The sequence below is a fragment of the Crocodylus porosus genome, unplaced genomic scaffold (assembly GCF_001723895.1).
Source record: "Crocodylus porosus isolate Cpor-Errol unplaced genomic scaffold, CroPor_comp1, whole genome shotgun sequence".
NCBI classification, from domain to species: Eukaryota; Metazoa; Chordata; order Crocodylia; family Crocodylidae; genus Crocodylus; species Crocodylus porosus.
The window spans coordinates 42,204,007-42,225,298 of NW_017728906.1; the positions used below are offsets into that span (position 1 = coordinate 42,204,007).

The following is a 21,292-nucleotide window of genomic DNA, read 5'->3' on the forward strand; positions in this document are numbered from 1 at the left end:
TGCTGGGATCCTGTGACCCCAGCTGACTTCCTGCCCTTTGGGCAGGGGGCTGGACTCGATGATCTCCCAAGGTCCCTTCCAGCCCTGATGTCTATGAAATCTATGAAATTTTCACAAGATCTAAAGTGTGCTTAAAAACATAAAGAATGGACCCAACCAACCAGTTTTGCAACTTTATGGTTGCAAAGAAGGCTTTACAGATTAATATTAATCAATTCAGGTTTGCCATCTTCACTTGTAATTTATTTCCCTGCACCACAATGGGGAAAAAAGGAAAGAGAAGCCAGAGCCTTATCAGTTCACATTGCTTCTCCTACATTCTCCCTCTTGTCCCAAGGGTTCTGAGAAATGGCAAACACTGCAGTACACTACCAAGCTGCTCTGCAGCTTGAAAAACCTATGATGGGAAATGCACTGAAGCTATCTGAGCAGCAAGAAGGGAGATGGGAGTTAGGCAGGGCAGTCAAAAGGTCATATTGCGAGGGTGAGGGAGCTTTTAAAAGGTTCTTGTTCTGCAGGCAAGAAGGGATGTGTTTGCACATTGTCAAAAGTCAAAGAACTTTTTAGAGGCAGATATAAAAAGGTGAAGTCCAAGCGGCATCCAGGCACACTACACAGCTAAAATACCCAGTGACACCTGTCACCAGCTGCTGGATTTCCAATAGGATGTTATCTCCACATTAGTCCTCCCAACCTCCTTAACATCCCTCTCCTCCACAAGATATTATTCTTTGCATAGTAAGGCTACATATTAGGATTAACTTGAAAGATTTCTTGAAGCAATAGATATTTATACATGTCCTCCGGGGGGGGCGGGGGCTTTAATTAGAGCATCTCCAAGAGCTGCTCTAATTAAAGCACTTGTAGCACCACATGTATCAGCATCACCATGCCGAAAAATAAATGAGCTTTAGTAAAAGCACCCCGCTGGGATTTTTCAGTGCAGGGATGCTGATACACGTGACACTGGAATCTGCTGGAGCATGGTAATTACTACATTCCAGCGCTCAATTAATCGAGTCTGCTCCGATGCACTGTAATTACAGTACATTGGAGCAGCCTCCCTGCATGTGTATAGGCGCCCACTGAGATGATGAGCCTTTTTTTTGGGAAGAGGAAAACACACCACAAGGTTGAATGGTGGAGATGAGAACATGTAGTAAAGGGCACAAGTCTTTTCAGTACACAACATTAAACAGGACCATGATGTTCAACTCTACCTTAGACACTCCTGATATAATAATGGTGCTTTTCTTTCTAGGCGATTTCAGTTTCTGCTTTGCAGACTCACTTAACTGCCGAATGGCTGCTTCAGCAACTGGATCACTGCCGTTTAACACCAGCAGCTCTGAAAAGAAAGGAAAGCATTTATGGTGGGGAAAAAAAAAGGAGGCAAGAACTCAAGATCTGAGTTCAAAAGCAGGAAGAGGGGAAGCTGAATTGAATTTTGAGAAAAAAAAATACAGAAGTTGTTTATACAAATTGCACATACCCCAGTGCAATCCAATGGATCATTTTGCTGTTAAGTTTCATTATTCTCGCTCCTTCCTTTAGATCTGAGGCTATGGACATTTAATTCTTCAGCTTCACATACAACTATTTGCAAAATGCCTGAAGTGGTCTTAAAGGTCTATGGAAACTCCAATGTTAAGTGTTTAATGTGCACAGACCAGGCAAATCACTGCAGGGACTGAACACACTCCTCCTTCCTACCCTGATCTAGTCCTCAGGCCAACAGTTCCTGTGCTGATTGCAGAATGTCCTACATACACTCTTGGCTACTCTGAGAGGAGTAAAATGCCACTGCATGTCTCATTTCAAGCTAGATATGATGATTTCATGAATCTTTCCAATTAGGAACTTCCATGACTCTTCTGAAGGATGTGACGGTTGTTGTGATGAGGAGTGACAATTTACTTTAAATGGAAGGAGCTACAAAATAGAATCCAGACTAAAGATCCCAAAACCCACAGCCTGAATTTTAACATTTTTTATCTTGTATTAATCATGTGATTTATAAAAGGTAGAAAAGCAGGCACAGCAAGGATACACAACTTGCCCAAGGTAATTCAACTGATAGAACTGGGAAGACAATCCAGCCTTTTGATTTTCATCTGCTACCTTCCATCAAGTTAAGCCCAAAGTATCCCTTCTGGCTGGCAGGCTTGGTACTAGTCCAGGTGGCAAGTTCTGAAGTTTTCCCTCCCAGTTGCATGTACTGTAGCCTATGGTGGAAGGGGTTTAGCAGCTGTGGATTAGATGGTTTTGCCCCTTTTAAATTCCACAGCCTGACTGCTGCTCCATTTCCCTTCTCTCATACCAGATTGTTTCTGAAAAACTAATTCCTGTCTTGACAGACATCTGCTGTAACCCACTGTTCTTCCTCTAGCTGTGACCTCTGTTAACACAAACACTGCAGTACGTGACCAAAGGCAACAGCCTATGGGTGTGCTGTTTAATGGATTAGGTTAATCCAATACACAGCAGAGAAACAGGTACACTAATTGCAAGCTTCAGATGTTTTCCTTTTACCTGTATCTGAAGATGATAAAGTTTTGCTGACTGGAGCACCATGACAGCTAATTGCTTGAATAGAAAAATCCTTCTCAATCACCTTCACCTTCACAGGAGTTTTCACAGGAGACTCTGAAGAAAAAAAAAAGTTTCCTTATTATTTTTCTCTGGACATTTTAGCAGTAGTTATTTGTTATACTTGTCTGGGGAAAAAAGTTCTTCTCCCAATATAAACTTAGTTTTTAGAAGAAGCCTAATGAATTTGCAATAGAAGTCACTAGTAATATAAAAATAACCCTCACGACATTTTAAAATGAATGAATTCTGTTTAGAAGATTATTTAAGTATTATTAAAACATTCCAGACAGAATACAGGTGCCTTAAAACTGACACAATAGATTTAGGAAAATAGGGCATGTAATACAGGTGCTCCTGGAGTGGAGTAGGGGAGGAAGTGGGGGAAGGATGGTACTTTAATTAGAATACTTTAATTAAAGCACCCAGAACATCACGTGTACCAGCATCCCCATGCTGAAAAAAAGGTGGTGGGGTGTTGAGTGAGCTTTAGTTAAAGTGCTCCCACCACCATTTTTCAGCACACATGACGCTGCAATCTGCTGGAGCATGGTAATTACCACGCTTCAGCAGACTTGATTAACTGAGTCTGCTCTGACACACTGTAATTACTAGTTGACTCGCTGTCCATAGCTTTTACCCTCCTAACTATTTTGGTGTTTTAGGTTTTGTGCCTATTGCAGAAAGGCTAACATCACCAGACACATAGTTAAACCAAGCACTGCAAGCTTCTTCACACAACACCACCGATCCACTTTAAAAATAGTTGTGTAGTTCAGGATTAGACAGAGCCACAGTCTAGTCCGTAATAAACTCTGCATCTCTGGGCAGTCTCTGCAAGACTTGAGCAGTTTCACTCATTTCTCTGGTAGTTCTGTCATGCAGACAAGCATCTGCCATATACCAAAAAACCTGTTTTGATTGTGATTCTGATCCTGAAATCTTAAGGTCTGCTTTGTTCAAAATTCTACTGAATACACTAACTCTTTAATGCCTGTGGAGTTATCAGATTGTTCTGTAGTACGGATTCCTGACTCTTATACAAACTACATGCTAGAATAGATTGGCATTATAGTGTTGGGGAAGAACAAAAAGATTATTAAAACTAAGTTTAAAACAGTGCACAGTACTATGGCTCAGTTTGCATCTTCTCTCATCTGTACATACATGGAGGGGATAAGATGCAGAATCAAAGAAAGAAAATAATTGTCTAAAATAGGGCTTGGAAGCCCACTCAACACTTTCTGCCACCCTCACCTTCCATGTGGCTAAAAGACAGACAACAGGAGTACTAAGTCATGAAGCTGTGCTTCCAGAAAAAAAAGTTATGTATGTGATTAAACAAGGTGCCTCTATAATTTCTTCTAATAATATACAAAGAATGAAATATGTGGTACTATTTTTCAGTACCTGACACAAACAGCTATATATGATTCTATGATCTTGTATGAGAGCATTGAAGGTAGTCAGTGTCACCTTTTTGCAGGGACAGATTGATTTAAGTCAACTTAATTGTACAAGAAAAGATACAAATCTACCACATATGGGATATCTGTAGTAGGATCATATTGTCCACAATCCCCGCCATTTAGATATTCACACACACATATATACACAAAACCCAAACTTCACAAGAGAGAAACCTCAGATATTCAAAATATCCACTGAGAAAAACCTCATATAATCCTCTCTCACCTGATTTGCGAGGAACCAAACTCTGTTTCTACTAAAGAATCCTTTTGGTTGAGCTCAGTGGCATAAGAACGTACATCATTCAAATCAGAAGAAATTTTTTACCTACTGTCACAAAAAACCCAGATAGATCTGGACAGCATTACTATTTCTGCACCTGTCCCTCCACAGGTAACAAGCAGCATGCAAACACATGCACACATACTCTCTTCAGAAACAAATCTAGATTTACATTTTAAGCTTAACAGTCTCCTCACCTGAGCTCAGGGGAGAAGATCTTCCTTCTAGACGAGGTTTGGTTTTTACAGCAGTGACAGTAGTGACTACAGTGCCACAGGGCATCACAGTTCGATCCTTCTCTACCTTAGTAGCAGGGAGTTGAACAGGAACTTGCCAGGACCTTAACTCACTAGGTTCAATGTAGCAGAACTAGAAAAAAAGGAAGAAAAAAAAAAAAAAGAAAAATCTGTATTTAGAAATAAGAACTGAAGCTTAAGAGAAATGGGCATGGTTTCCATAATTCCAGCTGCTGTCCCTTTCTTCAGTTAAAATACCCAAATTATTCCTTAAAAACTTTTTCCATTAGAATCACAGCTTTTATTTGGAAGACAGGTAGGGTCAGATTCAGTGCAACTCTGCAGCTGCATACACCAGTGTTAAAGCAGCACACAGCTATTCTGATTTAGTAGAATTTCACATCCACTTTGAGCTGGTGTGAATATACACAAGGCAAAAACTGCACTCTTCTGACCCTGAAAGCCCAAAATACAAGCATGTTGATACCTCTGCTGTGACAGATCCTAACACTTGGCTACCACAGCTGGGTCTGCTGTTCAGTGTAAAGCTCTGCTGTCCGGAAGGCTGCTTCTTGAACAAGTCTAAAGGTACTGTTGCCCATGCTGAAAAGGTACCTAAAATAAATGGGGAAAAAACACCACTATAAAGTCACATCTCAGCTTTCAAAATTACATATCAGTAAAGATATTGATAAGGTTTAAGGGAGAAAAGTAAAAGACCACTGCTACTTCACACTGTTGAGGCACCTAATAGTGTAAGGAATAGTGCCCTTGGACATAGGGATGGGTCTTGAGCACACCTTGTCTACCTACTCCCACTTGAACATGCCAAACCCAGAAAGTATAAAAGAGTACCTATATACGTGTGTGTGTGCAAAAGGGAGGATGATATCCCAGAGCACCTTCACTGGCATATTTCTGATCTGGGGTACATGAGCGGGAGGGATGTATTCAGGAGTCCTTGACCTTTCACAATAGAGGTACAGTGCAGACATTTTGTATTGTGCTAATACAGGGGCAGTGGGGGTGGTGTTAATCTGAAAATAGCTCTAAAGAGGGAGTTGAAGAAAAGCATTTGAATTCTTAAGTTTCTTCAGCCGCCTTTGTTTTATATTTTAAAGACGGCCCTCTGGATTCCCATTAGATGGGCATAATACATTAAGAAAGCTCTTCTACTAGTCTTCATGTGGGGAGTTCAGATGCTCTCCCTCAAGTCACCTCATATTTGTACCTAAGGGCTGTCCAACTCACTTGGCCCCATGGGTCAGATCTAGGCCTGCATGCTGCCTCTGGGCTGCCAGCTGGATAGTTCCACTATACCTTGTATCCATGAATGTTGGCAAGGTAACAAGTATGGGACAATTTATGGGAAGAGGCTAGGTTGGCGAGATCACATCACAAAGACAGCGTACAAAACTGAATCAAAAAATCCTACCTCAATGAATAACATGAGCACAGTCTGTCAGTAATGTGCACCAGTACTGTACATGCCAATCTGAGCACGACGGTTTAGGCAATGAAATGAAGAAATGTACATTACATCATGATTTGGGCTGCTACTCATACATGCTGAACGTGCAGCAAACAGTTACCACAATGTTTTTCTGGCTGAATGCACACGGCTTGGCTAGTTAATGGAGGAGAATTACAAAAGCAGTATAATGGAATGTCTGAACAGCTACTGTAATTAACCCAGCAGGAAATTCATTCTCAAGTGGCTACTGGTGAGAAGTGAGTTTGGCAAGGCGACAAGCACAGATTAAAGTTATGTTAATTTTGCTAACAGCACTGTTACAATCTAAGATGACACATTCTCCTTTACATTTATCCAGGTGTTACTCTTGGAAGACACAAAAATTCTACAGTGGCAAAACTACCAATTTCAACTGAAGCCAAGTATTTTTCACCTAGTATCTTTAAGCAATAAAGCCAAGCCTCCATATTTAAAAAAGCAGACATTTCTGTCTTTTTACTGCCATACTGCAGCTGAGCATCTGCAGATGACAAGGTTAATCTTAAAAAAATGCCATTTTACCATAAAGACTCTGATAACAAACATCCCATATAAATCCCTATCAACAGTTAAAAACCTAAAATAATCAAAACATAAACCCTTTCATGAAGCAGAGTTCTGACTCTGGAAACTGAGAAGGGCAAAGACACCATGAAATCCTTAGAAGATTTTATTACTGCTATCAATTTTCACATAAAAGGCAGGAGCATGATGATCTAAAACAAACACAGGTTTGCACTAAAAGATGGTAAGAACATGGTGCATCAAACATTTGCAATAACTGGAAGAGTCTAGCAACAAATTTTCGTAAGCAACGATACAAACTTTGCATCTAGAATTAAAACTTACACCCTTAATAATTGTTTTGAGGAAAATATTCTACAATTCAGGAAATTTGTGAGGTTTTCTTTCCCTCTACACACATATATATATTCTTTAAAAAAGAAATGCTTCTTTGCATTCCAACACACGTACACAAAGCCCCCTACATTAACTTGCTGAAAAAAACTTTTTCCATCTTTTGCTACATCACTGGTTTTCCTCCAGAAGCTCACTAATTTCCATTGACAAGAAAATCTATGAACCAAGGGAATTTTTAGAGTCCTAATTTCCAAAAGTGGGGGAAGTAACTCAATATAAAACATGCTAGCTATCCATACCATACTTGGTGTGGGTTATAGGGGATGACCTTGGGGGAGGGATCTGCAGATACAAGGTAACCTATGGGTTAGTGACCATCAATTGATTGGATTTTCTATCTGGTGAAGGGTGGAAAGATAACCAGTAGGGCAGAAGTGCTAGATTTCAGAAAGGCCAACTTCAATATGCTCAGGAAATCAGTCAGCAAGGCACTGATGATCAAAAACATTGGTGAGATGAGAGTCCAGAAAGGGTGGTCGTTTCTAAAGGGAGCGATCCTTCAGGCACAGAAAGAGACAATCCCAATGCACATGAAAGGAGGCAAAGGGGACAAAAACCCTTCTTGGCTGAACAGGAAAACCCAGGAAAGCCATGGGGAGAAAAAATAGGTATAGAGGCTGTGGAAGCAGGGGGTAGCTACCAAGGAGGAGTATACCTACTTGGCTTGTACTTGCAGGGAGTCAGTTAGAAAGGCCAAAGCTGCAATGGAACTTAGGCTGGTGATGAAAATTAAAGACAACAAAAAGTACTTCTACAGGTATACAGGGAGCAAAAAGAAAGCACAGGGTAACACAGGACCCCTACAGGGAAGACTAGGGCAACTGGTGACAGATAGGAGGGACAAAGCTGAGCTCTTCAGTGAGTTTTTTGCTTCCATATTCCTGAACATGGATCAGGACAAATCTCCCAATTGGATTAAAGACGAGCACAGGAGGGAAACCAGCCCACCAACTGTTAGTTCCGACTTAGCAAAGGGACACTTGGAGGGGCTGGATGTGTTTAAGTCAGCAGGCCCAAATGATCATCATCCAAGGGTGATGAAGGAACTGGCCAGTGTCGAACCACTGGCCAGGTTGTTTGAACATCCATAGTGCTCAGATCAGGTCCCAGAGGATGGGAAAAAGGCCAATGTGGTGCCTGTTTTCAAGAAGTGGAGGAAACAGGATCTGGGTAATTATAGGCTAGTCAGCCTCACCTCTGTCCTTGGGAAAACCTTTGAAAAAATTATTAAGGATCACATTTGTGGGAGAGTCCAGCAGGAAAAAAAATGCTGAAGGGCAACCAGCACGGGTTCATAGCAGGTAGATCCTGCCTGACTAACCTCATTTTGTTCTATGATCAGGTCACAAAATGCTTAGATGCAGAGAACAAGGTAGATGTTACCCACCTGGATTTTAAGAAGGCCTTTGATATGGTATCTTACCCTATTCTCAAAGATAAACTGAGCAGCTGTGACGTAGATGATTACATGGTCAGGTGGGTGGCAAATTGGCTAATACAGGCTTGTCCAACATACGGCCTGCCAAGCCATTTTCTGAGGCCCGAGGCGGGTGGGGGAGGGGAGGGGTGCTGCTTGCCCCTGTGGGGCCGGACATGTCATGTGAGCCAGGTCCCACCACCACCGTCCCGAGGGCTGCCCCAGCCGTACCTGAAGGGACGAGCTGCGGACAGCACTTGCTTTTAATTCTCTCCTGCTTGGCCCCTTGCCCCCAGCATCCCGCCCACCTCCAGGGACCCGCTGGGCTCAGTGGTTGTGGGGCAGGAACGGGGGTTGGTGCCTGGTGCAGGCAGTTGGCAGGGCAGCTCCGGGGGGACCTCAGCAGGCAGCGTTCTGGCATGACCTCTGCGGGACAAGGTGGTGGAAGCCAGCGTCTGCCACACCCCGCACTCCGGGCTCACAGCACTGAGGCCGCCGGGGCTGTATGCGCGGGTGGCTGGGCACCACGGTGGGTGGGGCTGTGCAGGTGAGGGACTGCAGTGCAGCAGCCACCTTGCTCCAGCCCCACTCAGGCAGCACGAGCTCATGGGGCTGCATTGCTCAGGGGACGGGGATGTGGAGCTATTTATTCCTCTCCTTCAGTCTCTGGGGCTGGCTGGATGCAGAATGGGTCTCTCTTGCCCCTACCTACCAGCAGCTACCATGAACCTTGCGGTAACAGGCAGGTGCAGTAGAGCTGCACAAGCAGGGTCTCTCTGGCCCAGGACAGAGGGTGTTTGAATATGGCTCGCTGGCCCCCTGGGTGATAAAACGTTCATGATCCGGCCCCATGTTCAAAAAGGTTGGATACCCCTGGGCTAATACGATGCACCCAAAGAGTGGTCATGGACGGATCAGCATTGACCTGGAAAGATGTGAGCAGTGGAGTTCGCCAAGGTTTGGTCCTTGAACCCAGTGCTGTCCAATGTCTTCATCAGTGACTTGAATGAAGGCGTGGAGAGTACTCTGTTCAAATTTGTTCTCATCAAGAAACTGGGGGACTGTGGTGTTGGCACCCACAGTCAATTGGGTCGCCAACTGGCTGGAGCACTGCACCCAGAGAGTGGTGGTAGACGGGTCATTTTCGACCTGGAGGGATGTGGGCAGTGGGGTCCCCCAGGGCTTGGTCCTCGGGCCCGCACTGTTCATCATCTTCATCAGTGACTTGGACGAGGAGATAAATAGCACCCTGTTCAAATTTGCTGATGACACTAAGATGTGGGGGGACGTGGGCACGCTAGAAGGGAGGAATAGGCTGCAATCAGACCTAGACAGGTTATAGGGGTGAGCAGATGAGAATAGGATGGTATGCAACACCAACAAGTGCAAGGTGATGCACCTGGGGAGGAACAATACCTACAGGCTGGGGAACTCCCTTTTTTGTCAGTGCAGAGGCAGAAAAAGATCTTGGAGTCATCACTGATGCCAAGATGAACATGGGCTGGCAGTGTGGGGATGCAGTCAGGAAGGCCAACTGCACCTTCTCATGCACCCACAGATGCATCTCAAGCAGGTCCAAGGAGGTGATCCTCCCCCTCTATGCGGCACTGGTCAGGCTGCAGTTGGAGTACTGTGTCCAGTTCTGGGCGCCGCACTTCAGGAGGGATGTGGACAGCATGGAGAGGGTCCAGAGGAGGGCCACTCGCATGATCAGGGGGCAGCAGGGCAGGCCCTACGAGGAGAGGCTATGGGACCTGAACCTGTTCAGCCTCCACAAGAGAAGGTTGAGGGGGGATCTAGTGGCCTGTTACAAACTAGTCAGAGGGGACCAGCAGGTATTGGGGGAGTCCCTGTTCCCCCAAGCACTACCAGGAGTGACCAGGAATAATGGTCACAAGCTGGCAGAGGGTAAATTCAGTTTAGACATCAGGAGGTGCTACTTCACTGTCAGGACGGCTAGGATCTGGAACCAACTTCCAAGAGAAGTGGTGCTGGCTCCTACCCTGGGAGTGTTTAAGAGGAGGCTAGATGTATACCTTGCTGGGGTCGTTTGACCCCAGTACTCTTTCCTGCCATGGCAGGGGGTCGGACTCGATGATCTGCTCAGGTCCCTTTCGACCTTAGAAACTATGAAACTATGAGGTAACGTAAACACACTAGTTCAATACTTTTGATTTCTAATATGAATACTCATGTCCTAAAGCAGGAGTGGATTTACAAATGTTAGGCCCAGTTTTGAGAGCCTCTCCAAGTCGGCTGCTGGGCTTGTTCAGTTGGTTACTTTTAAATGATTCCTCTCTGCACAAAAATGTGTTCCTCCCTCTATGACTGTTCTGCTCCAGAGACTTTCTGATGTCTTAGCTAAATTGGCTATACTTCAATAGGGACAACCAGGTAAGTCAGTAGAGCAATTCTACATTACATACAGGTTTATGAAATCTGAATCTCACACATGACCCTATATTAATATATAGGACAAAGAGGGATTTATTTTGAAGTCTTAGTAATTCCCATTAAATAACCATGCAAAAACTCAGTTACCATACTTACTGTCCAACTTTCCATCTTCTAAGATCTGCAATTGTAACTCTTTTGATCTGGCATTTAATTCACTGTGAAACAAACAAAACTGTGTTAAGCCTCCATGAGCCTTATTTTATTTATCTTTTATTTATAAGTTTTATTGTACATTCATTTTGAATTATCTGTCCCCCTCTGCTTCACGCTAGACTACAGTATGTCTCACTAGTACAACTCCAACCAGTCTCTGGGAAAACTGAACAACATGTCAAGGACCTTACTGAGAACTTGTGTCTAGCACCACCTGACCTCAATTAGCTTGAGGAAAAGGGGGAAAAGTGAAGGAAAACTGAACTGGAAGACTGAAATTGGATCTCTTTAGCATTATCACTGGAGTTGGATTGCCTGAATGTTTCCATTAAAACATGGCCTTTATATAAACACTGCCTCGAGTGTTATTATAAATGAACAAGAATTGGCAACCTGTAGCTATGACATGATCAGCATGACAAATTTTTGCTTCCTTACTGAAATGTATATTCCTTTATTCATTACCCTGCCTCCATCACAATCAGTTAATTGACGCGAGACATAATGGATGTGTGTTGTGAAACTCCCTCTAAAGTTCATTTATTCCTCCTGCATTAAGTCCAAGTGCTCAAAAACATATATTTACATTATGCCTCTGTTTCAGCAGCACAAGATGTTCAGTGCAGCTGTATCACCTCCACATGAAGGCACTATTGACTTAAGCTCAGCAGGGGTGGTTGAACCACAGAGCCTTCCAAGGAAGTCAAAGGGTGCAGCAGAAAGTCAAGTGGTGTTGGCTTGGAAAGTGCCACCAATATGATCCTGGAGCACCATCCCTGAAAGGGAGGAAAGAAGGCATACAACCAAATCCTAACCATTAAGGCTGCATAACAACCTGGCTTGGGTCCAAAGTGAGATGGTGCTCTGGCCCAGTTGCCACAGTGGTGGCTTTTCCTTTACATAGCTTCTCCTTACTTGGCCTGCTGCTGCTGCTGCCGCCACCCATTTCCTTCCCCAAAAATGGAGGCCCTGGCACCACTTCTTGCCACTGACTTCCAACCCTAGTAAAAGTCCCGACCAGGGCTGGATCTGAGGCTCTGTGGGCTGGATGGTACGAACCCCTGCACCAGAACTTTCTTGTAAGCCTGTATATCTTAGACACTTCTAAAAGCACCCGTTACTATAAAGAGACCAATATCCCTAGTGTCACAGTTAAATTCCAGTTATATTAATCACATCCTGCTTGCTTGACCTTTCCCTGCACTTTCAATAGGAAAGGGTATTCTTTGAAACTTCCTGTCCTAAAATATTGGGTGATACAGCTGCTATGCTATGTTGAACAGACACTCTGTTCCACCAACAGGTGGTAGAAGTGGTTTGCAAATGCAGTTGATCTATTCTGGAGCTTTTCAAAATGCTTTATGAACCAGAGTGTTATACAAGTATTGCCCACCACCTCTGTGCTATATCCAGTAGTGTGGTTGCAAAGAATCTTGTTGTTAAGCAAGAGGGTTGAGCCTGGGGCTTTACAAAAAGGCTTAAGTCTTAAGGCTTTTCTCATCACTAAATCAGAAAACAGAACGATAAACTAACACAGGACTGAGGTGTCTGAAAAAGGATGCTTCCTGGTTAATAAACTTTTATTAGACCTGACAGCAGGATGAGGGACAATCAGTTTGCACTGGACAAAGCTTCCATCTGAGCACATGGTAGAATAAGAGAGCTTTCAGAATTGCTTTATGATGTATATTCAAAGGGCCAGGTCCAAAAAGATGCATATATACTTCCAACTTCAAATTCCTCTCTGCTGTTAAATCATAGGCTTTTCTGCACATTTTAATGGGACCAGCTTGCTGCAAGTCCTATGCTACCTCAGACTATATGTCCTACCACTTCTCTTTCAAAAGACACAAACTATTGATTATTGCTGCTCTCTCAGCCCTCTTGTCTCTTCTGTATGAACTCTGCAAATGGAGTTCAGGCAAGCAACCCTCACAGCTGTAGACCTGTGCACTCCTATGGTCCTTTCCCCTTTACACTGCAGAACAGATCCCTTCAGATTTCACTCCACGCTACAAGCTGGGAGTGAAGCAGTCACTAATCCTCTTCTGCTAGATCTGTTCTTTGGACACTAGTCTCTTTTCCTTGGATAAGAGAAGAGTTAGACAACAAAGGCTGCGCACACTTCCTATAGTGCACTTTTAGATAGTTTAATATTCTTACTTTCTCATGCATCTATATTAGAAGCTATATTTCTATGCTCCCCAGTCCTGAAAATAAAAGTGATTTAGAAACCCACATCAACAGTTGCCATAAGACAGTACCAGCACAACACTTTGTCACTTGCTAGTGTCGTATCACATTTTTGGAGGACTTGGACAGAATATTTTAAAGACATTATTCCTTCCCCTAAGTAGCAGGTCACTGCGGAATGTGAAAACATTTAATAGAAGCCATTATCTCAGTGCAAACTCACAAGATGAACTCCTCCTTCCAAGAGAGGTTTGTAGCATTTTTGGTTACAGAACTGGAGAATTTCTGTGAAGGATCATTCAACTGACTTACACATATTAGGTTCAGGCTGCCTGTAATAGGGAAAGAGAAACACACAACAGTTGACTTCACCAGGAAGTATATTTACTTAAAAGGTGTGCAAGATAGGCATCTTATATACTGTGCATTTTTATTGACCACTGGGAAAATGCTGCCTCCCCATGAAACTCTCCTTGCCTCCACTTATTTGTATTACGTTAATATCCAGACACTCCAGTCAAAATTGGGGCCTTACTATTCTACATGCAATACAAACATAATAGGAAACAATTCATGCCCTGATGAGCCTACATTCGTTTTAGACAAGAAGTGAAAAATGTGGGTGAAACAAACCCTGGAGGGATGGGAAGAGGATGCGGGTAACAATAACAGGAAGTGCTATTATAAAGAGCATCTAAGTGGTTTGAGATATGCATTTTTAAGTGACCTGGAGTCCCTACTGGCCATGTGCCAAGCAGAACTGCCAATGAATAATTGATGTGGACAATTTTTTAAAAATTAATCAGGCCAGTCGAGGGAATTGGTCTACTAATGCACAAATGTGCATGGGGTTGTAGGGAAAAGGTGTTTACTAGGTAAACTAGTGAATTTCCATGCAAGAATTGTTTGCATTAACAAGGAATATTTGTATTTTTCAGAAACTATACAAGATAATGATTTTTTTTTTTGTATTCAGGTTCAGAAGTCACTGCTTTTCATCTTGGGATTCTGGACTATCCAAAATAGTTGCAAGAAAACACATGCACATCTGCATTAAGATTTGTAGGCAGAAATAAAGTTACATGCTACTTTAGTTCTTCTGCCAATTATGTATATCAGATTGTTTCAGATGTGCATTATTTGAACCCTGTATATGAGAGATGACCCATGTAAACACAAAGCATCTATTAGTGAACGTTAGCTTTTAAAATAATCCATAGTATCTGACAAAGTAGGAGGTTGCCTATGAAAGCTCATGCCTCTTCGAGCCAATTAGTGTTTAAGGCACCACCCTACCAACAAATCCTTATTAAGCCATTGTTATGGGTAGGTTAAAGTTCGTTTAAGGTTAAATTGTTTTAATTGAAGTAGAAAACAGAGAGGTAATTAGCTGTGTTAGTCTAAAGTCAGGGAGAAAGCAGGATACATTTGCACCTTACAGTCTAACAATAAAGCATATCAGAGATGTACTTTTGATTTAAGCAAATACATTTAAATTAAAAAAAATAAATTTAAAAAATACATTTTAAATGTAGATATATCAATCTATAAGGTAGAAATCTACCCTTCCTTAAGACTCCTAGAGCATTCAGCACTCCAAATACTACCTTGAAAAATACTACTTATTTGCAATAGGTTATGTAGGGCTTTCTCACATCCTCTCCACCTCCAGAACAGAAGGATTACATAAACAACATGAAACAGAAAATTAAAGCTACTATACCCCACTGCAAGAGTAGGATAAACGTAGGTAGGGAGAGAGTCTAATTAACCAAACTGTAATTTGGTAAGACTCAACAAAACGTTGTGGGATCACTAGTGACAAGAGATGACAGGACCTCAGTTTATCTCTCTCACAAAAACATTTAAGCAGGCAGGCTTGAGCTTGAAGAAGTTTAAATACTTGCAAGACAGGCTGAAAGCCTCCTTCTCAAACATAAGCGGCACAACTGGTTTCAGAGGACTGTGACCTAGTTTTTGGTTTCACTCTACATTTGGCCCAAACCAATGACTAATTTCCCCTCAGCCACTCTCACAGCATGTCTTTATTCAGACAGGACATTTTACTGATGATTTTGCTCCTGGAGGGATCGCTCAGGATTTATCAGTGTATAATAAAGCAGTTTCAGAATGAGCAACATGCAATTCAAGATCAGTGCTGTTTGGGTGAATCACAATATGATATAATAGTGTTTGTTGGTGTCTCCCTTTTTTATATAGCTAAACTGTCAGCTTTCTAGAACTAGAAAGTCAAACTCACTGACCATGTTTACAGGTTCATTTCATTGTTCTGCAGAGAAGAAAACAAGAATGATGGATTTGTTTACAAGAGAGTGGATGTATGAAGGTTAAACAAGAACCATACCTAATAATCATCTCAGTGCAATACCAAGTCACTTAATCATATACCAGAATGCAACAGCTTATGTTGGGGCAGTTTTTAAAACAGGATTGGCAACTGATTTAAGTAGTAAGTTTGAGAACTGCTTAGCAACAACACATATGAAATGGATCAAGAGGCTTCCTTGAAACCTTTTATTAAGATTTAGCTTTGCAGATTTTTAGAGCTGAAATAGGTCCACAGATTTCCATGAAAATTAGTTATTCCTGCTGGACTACTTCCAACTACTTCCCAGAAAATCTGCCTCCCTCAGTTGAGGTTCTCTGGGGGTTTTCCTTAGTTTTCCTACATGCCCAAATGGAAATATCACACCCACCCCACACATATTTAGAACTGCACACAAATAGTCTACATCCTTCTATTCTCAAGCTGCCCTTGATAAATATGCTTAAGAACGGGGCAATCCATCTCTGTGGAGCCTCTGTATTCTCACATTAGCAACAAGGTCTTCTGTTCCTCCTTCCTGGTCTCAGGCAATGCAACTCTTGTTAAAGTCTTGTCATAAAGGAACCACTGCTGCCTCAGAACACCCTCTTAATTGGAAAGGAACGGGGGGCAATGTACCATGGTTTGCCAGGGTTATGGAAGGAGCCCACCACAATTTGCACAGTGTATAATAACCACTATTCTGGTCCCCAGGGCTGCTTATACACATGCCAGGGGTTTACTTTGGTTTAATTCTCCCTAAACTGAAGCAGTGGGTTTTAAAAACATCCCTTTGGTGAGCTGCCGGTAGGCGGAGCGGTCCCTGAGCTGCCGGGAGAGGCTAGTGCTTCCTTCTGCAGTAGTGGTGGCGCTTCCCAGGCAGTACCTACCCACAGGCACCTGGCCCGGGTGCTCCCGGGAAGCACCAGCTGCCCCCCTGCAGCCACAGAGGAAAGCACTGGGACCCCATACAGCTCAGGCAGGCAGGCAGGCTCTGGAGAGGGAAAAAAAAAAAGAACAGGCTCACAGCATTTTTTTTTCCCCCCCTTCAGTGGATCCTGCCTGGACGGGCTTCCTGCACAGCTCCTGAGCTGCACAGGGACCGGTGCTTCCCTCTGCAGCTGTAAGGTAGCAAACTAAAACATGTTGGACATGTTTTATTTTGCTGCGTCCCAAAGTCATTTAATGCACAATACACTGCTGACAGTGCAAACAGCCTTTAAAGCAGTGCAAAAGGGCATTTAAGTCACTTTAAAGGTTAATTTTGTGGTGTGTACAAAGGCCTCTGGAGCCCAAATATAGCATACCACAGAAGTCATCTGCTTAGTATGGTTTTGGCAAATGGTTAAAGGGGTACTTCCCATAATGGCATTAGGGTATTGAAGAAGAAATTTTCTTGTGGTGATGACTGGCTGCTAAAATCCTTTTTGGAATAGTTATTTAATGCTGCTGGCATTTTGTTGTGTGCCAAGGTGCCTTGAGCTTTGAAAAGGAGTCTCAATTATTCAAATGAAAATAGGTTATCCATCCCATGTACTCATTCTAGGAAGTGGAGGGGACAGAGGAGAGAGAACCCATTCTGCTTGACATGGGGGCAGCTGATGGGAAAGGGAAATCCACATCCTGGGAGAAAATAAATTAACTTATCTGATCCACCCAATTGCAATACATTCCATCCAAAAGTGTGATCATTAAGACTTTTTTGTTAATACTGTTCTCCTTGTAGCTTTGAAGCAGAACACCTGCTGCGTTAAAGTAACTGTTTCACCTGCAGCACTGGGATCCATCAGGGTAGCCATGATATCCTTTACTAGCAGTTTCAGTTCATGGGCCCTTGGAGGTTTAGGAGGACTGGTGCCCTGAGGGAGAGTTCCTACGTTCTGTACATTCTGTGAAAATGAAGCAAGACAAGAGATGATGTAAAATGCTACTGGATGTGTCACATGCTCACAACCACCATGTTAAATTATTAAAAAACAAACAAAAATCCTGGAGTATAGCATTAGCTATTCATATGAGTTGTGTATTCCAAAATCTTCTGTGCCAATGGTCATGCAATTTTATGTTTCCCATATTTATTAACTTTATGACTTATTCACTGGGTCATGAATGCCCTTTTTCTTGAGATTAAAATATTAACAAAAAAAGGAGCTGGAAAAATGCCTGTACTCACCTGTACCTCCTTTATGTCTGTAGGCTTTGTACTCAAAACTACTGATGGAGAAACTGAAATAAATAGATTCTCCAAAATATCTCTGAGTATAGATATTGCACATGTCCCAGGCATCTGACCCTAGAAGGGAAGAAAAAAAATCATGCTTCTAGTTAATCAGGAGAAGCAATATCAAATACAGAAATTTATTTGAAAGCTGAGCATGCAGTCTACTCTAATATCAGAGTATGCTTTGTCAGAAAAAGGTCTACTGCCAACAACCAGACACGATGAGCAATTATTTAGTCACTTGATAAATAAAAAACAATGTTATGAGAGAGAGACCAAAATATGCAGTATGAAAGTAAAATGCAGTACTGACATACAGAAAGGGTAGAGTCCTTACTAACATCAAAATGGAATCTCAATGATTTCACACACTGTAACACTGGACCATCTCACTGGTATATATAAATGGATAGAAGAAAAAAGACGAAGCATATTATCAGGTAGTGTCAATCAGCACAGCTCCACAGACTTAAATGAAATGGTGCTGATTTACAATAGCTGGGAAGCAGTGCCCCACAGTCAACACAGACCAATCAGTAGGGTGGTGCTTAAGACTCTCTCAATCTTAACCAGGTAATCACATCTTGAGTTTTTACCTGGCAACATGTTAATGCAATTAATGGTGTGATAAAACAAAGAATAAGCCACAAAGTTACTACACAAGAAGTGTTGGTCAAGCTGAGGCTCCCAGCCCTGAAGTATACCCCCACGGCTGGGAGCCCTGAGAGCTGATCTGGACTCCCAGCCTGTGGCCACACCATGTGCTCCTGTGCCTGGGAGTCCCCAGCTGGGCTGGATCAGCTGAGCCCAGATCAGCTGACAGGGGTTCCATGCCTGGAAGCTTACTACTTGCTGGTGCAAGGACAGCCTGGGATTGTGATCCCAGACTCCCTCTTCACTACCAATAAGCTGTATTGGGATCTGATGCTGGATCCCACAGTCATGTCTCCTGTCATGTACATGTGGCAGAGCAGGAAGCAGGATTGTGAGGATCCCACCTCAGATCCTATCAGGCCTTCAGCTGCACATCTGACAGGCTGCTCAAGTCAGGAAACAAAGGCTACTATTCTTACTCATTTTGCTTAGCCACAAAATTCTTTCTAGATGCATTTCACAGCAACATGCATTTATCCTTGATCCTTAATGTTACAGGCATCAAAGTTCATTGCCAAATGTTTACGGAGGTAGGTTTACCAGATTGGTGCATTTTTATATAAAAATAAAATCGCAGTGAGCTGCTTTCTGTTGGTCTGGTATAAAGTTTACTGCTGGAGCTGATCAGTGACAGCATGCTATTCAACATTTATTTTTCTTCGATATTTGCAATTGGACAGGGCTTTTAAAATTAAATTATTGCACAGAAGCAAAAATTGTAGGGGAAGTGTTTCAGGCAGAATTTAGGTAAGGCTCAACTTCCATTCCTTTGAGATGAAGAGCAAAATATACAGACAGGCTGGTGCAGTGCCTCCACAACAGAGAACTCTTCTATGTATTTCCAGTAAGCCCCCAATATCCTGAGTATCATATCCCAAGAAGCAGATACTAGGCTATATAGAGCTGTGGATTGCCAGTATAGCATTTCTTATGTTCTAAAAGAAGAGCATGCTGTTACTGTCCAAAACTTCTAAAGAAAGGGAGCCACCTTACAGGATCTTATACAATACAGCTGTCCAATGGTGGCCCACGGACCACATGCAGCCCCCAAAGGGTTAGCATGTGGGCTCCAGGCTCCTGGCCAGCCACCACCCCTTTCCTCCCCCTACCTCAGTATTGCTCCTGCTGTGGAAACTGGGTTCTACAGGCTTACCCTCCCTCCTCCAGTTTTTACATCCTGCTTCAGCTGGGGACAAAGTGGCAGAGCAGGAGAGGGCAGGGTGCCAAAGCTGCATGCAAGTGGGAGAGGACCAGGGGCGACTGGGACTGCACATACAGCAGAGAAAAGAGTCGGGCAGCTCATAGTGCATACAATAAAGAAAGAAATTAGGGCTTCTTGCACTGCAGGTGGGTGGCGTGTGTGGCCAGGAGAGAAAGAGGAAGCGGGGTTTGCTCAGGCAGCAAGGGGGAGCCAGGCTTCCTGTGGTATGCTTGTTTGGGGTGGTGAAGAGTGCATGTTAGGCTGCCTTCACAATTAGGGACAATGGGGGCGGGGATGCTGTCCACATCTCAAGTGGCCCCCAGGTCTATGGCCTGCACCTTTTGCAGCCCCCAGATGGCAACCTGCATGGCGTGTGGGCCACAGGTACCCAGAAGTTGGACAGCCCTGTTATACAATATAAACATATGCATAAATACATATATGCATTCAGTATACCCAATTATTAGTCACTGGAAGCCATACTCTAAACCATCGGGGGCCAAACTTTTTGGCAAGCATGCCATAAGTTAGCTCTGAACCCTCTCCACGTATCACTCCAATCCCTTCCTTCTGCCCAAACTGCTGCTCTGCTTTCTGCTTCCTGCCTCGTACTCCCTGCCTGACTGCCCACTCTGCCCTATATAGTACTGTGCTGCCTGTCTCTTCTTTGATCCACCATGTGCTACACACAGAGGTTGCCCATGCCACTTGTAGCACAGGTTGTTCCTCCTGCCCTAACACATTTATTTCTGCTAGAGCACAGCACATGCCATGTACTCAATTCAGATGAACCACATTATTTGGGTGGTTAAGAAGACCCTGTTGTAAAACCCAACCTATTTTAACAGGTTACTAGAAGAATCGGTCCCCATACTTTGGGCATCCAAATGAACACCCAACTTTGGGAGACCCTAAGCTCCTGCTGCAACACAGTGACCACATAACTCTTAGAACTTGGGAAAGGAATGCCCTATGCATCACAAACCTGAGCTCTTCCCTGTTCTAGAAAGTGAGGCAAATAAATCATCATTACAGGTCTACCTGAATTCAAAGTCAGAGTGCTTTCCTAACCTTTGAATTCCGATGGTTTATTAGGTTTATTAGCCTGAAAAATTCCAACTGGCAATGTCCATAAATCCTATTTTGCTACCCATTATACAAGGCTGTCTTTTGAATACATGCAGGCATTGTTGACAGAATTAACTAACTGTATGTCACACATACAGATGTGCCTCCTATAACAAGTTTAGGCACCAGCAAAATGAAAAAAAATAAGGAGGGCAAGTTGCATGATACAATGCTCCACAATATCCAAAGGACTATTACAACTCAATTTCCATATTGTCCATTTGGGCATTGTGACTTTCCTTTGCACAACATGGAGGTGTATAGTTAAGTCTTGGTTACAGCCTGTTGAAAACTTCCACTGGGTTTTCATTTTTATTTTTTAACAAGACTTTTCTGGGAAAGGGGGTATAAAAAGCAATTTGCTTTAAAGAAAAATATAGATTTTTGAAATCTGGAGAATTCCAGGAAACTCTAATTTTGGTAACAAGTAAATTTGCCAAGTATCATTAGATTATTTTTCAGATATTTTTCTCATGCCTGGTTGAAGCAGTTTCCTTAAAGTCTTAAACAAAAACCTTACCACATAAGAAA

General features: G+C 42.9%; 1 protein-coding gene across 1 annotated transcript in view; it reads right to left on the bottom strand.

Annotated features, from left to right (window-relative positions):
- C2CD2 (C2 calcium dependent domain containing 2) overlaps positions 1-21,292 on the bottom strand; it is a 67,050-nt gene that overhangs the window by 19,183 nt on the left and 26,575 nt on the right. The window contains exons 5-12 of the mRNA XM_019528982.1: positions 17,731-17,850; positions 17,326-17,446; positions 13,455-13,563; positions 10,979-11,040; positions 5,065-5,192; positions 4,539-4,710; positions 2,533-2,646; positions 1,221-1,348 (exon numbers count right to left, since the gene is read on the bottom strand). Coding sequence (XP_019384527.1) covers positions 1,221-1,348; positions 2,533-2,646; positions 4,539-4,710; positions 5,065-5,192; positions 10,979-11,040; positions 13,455-13,563; positions 17,326-17,446; positions 17,731-17,850 — 954 coding nt within the window. The remainder of the gene's footprint in view (positions 1-1,220; positions 1,349-2,532; positions 2,647-4,538; positions 4,711-5,064; positions 5,193-10,978; positions 11,041-13,454; positions 13,564-17,325; positions 17,447-17,730; positions 17,851-21,292) is intronic.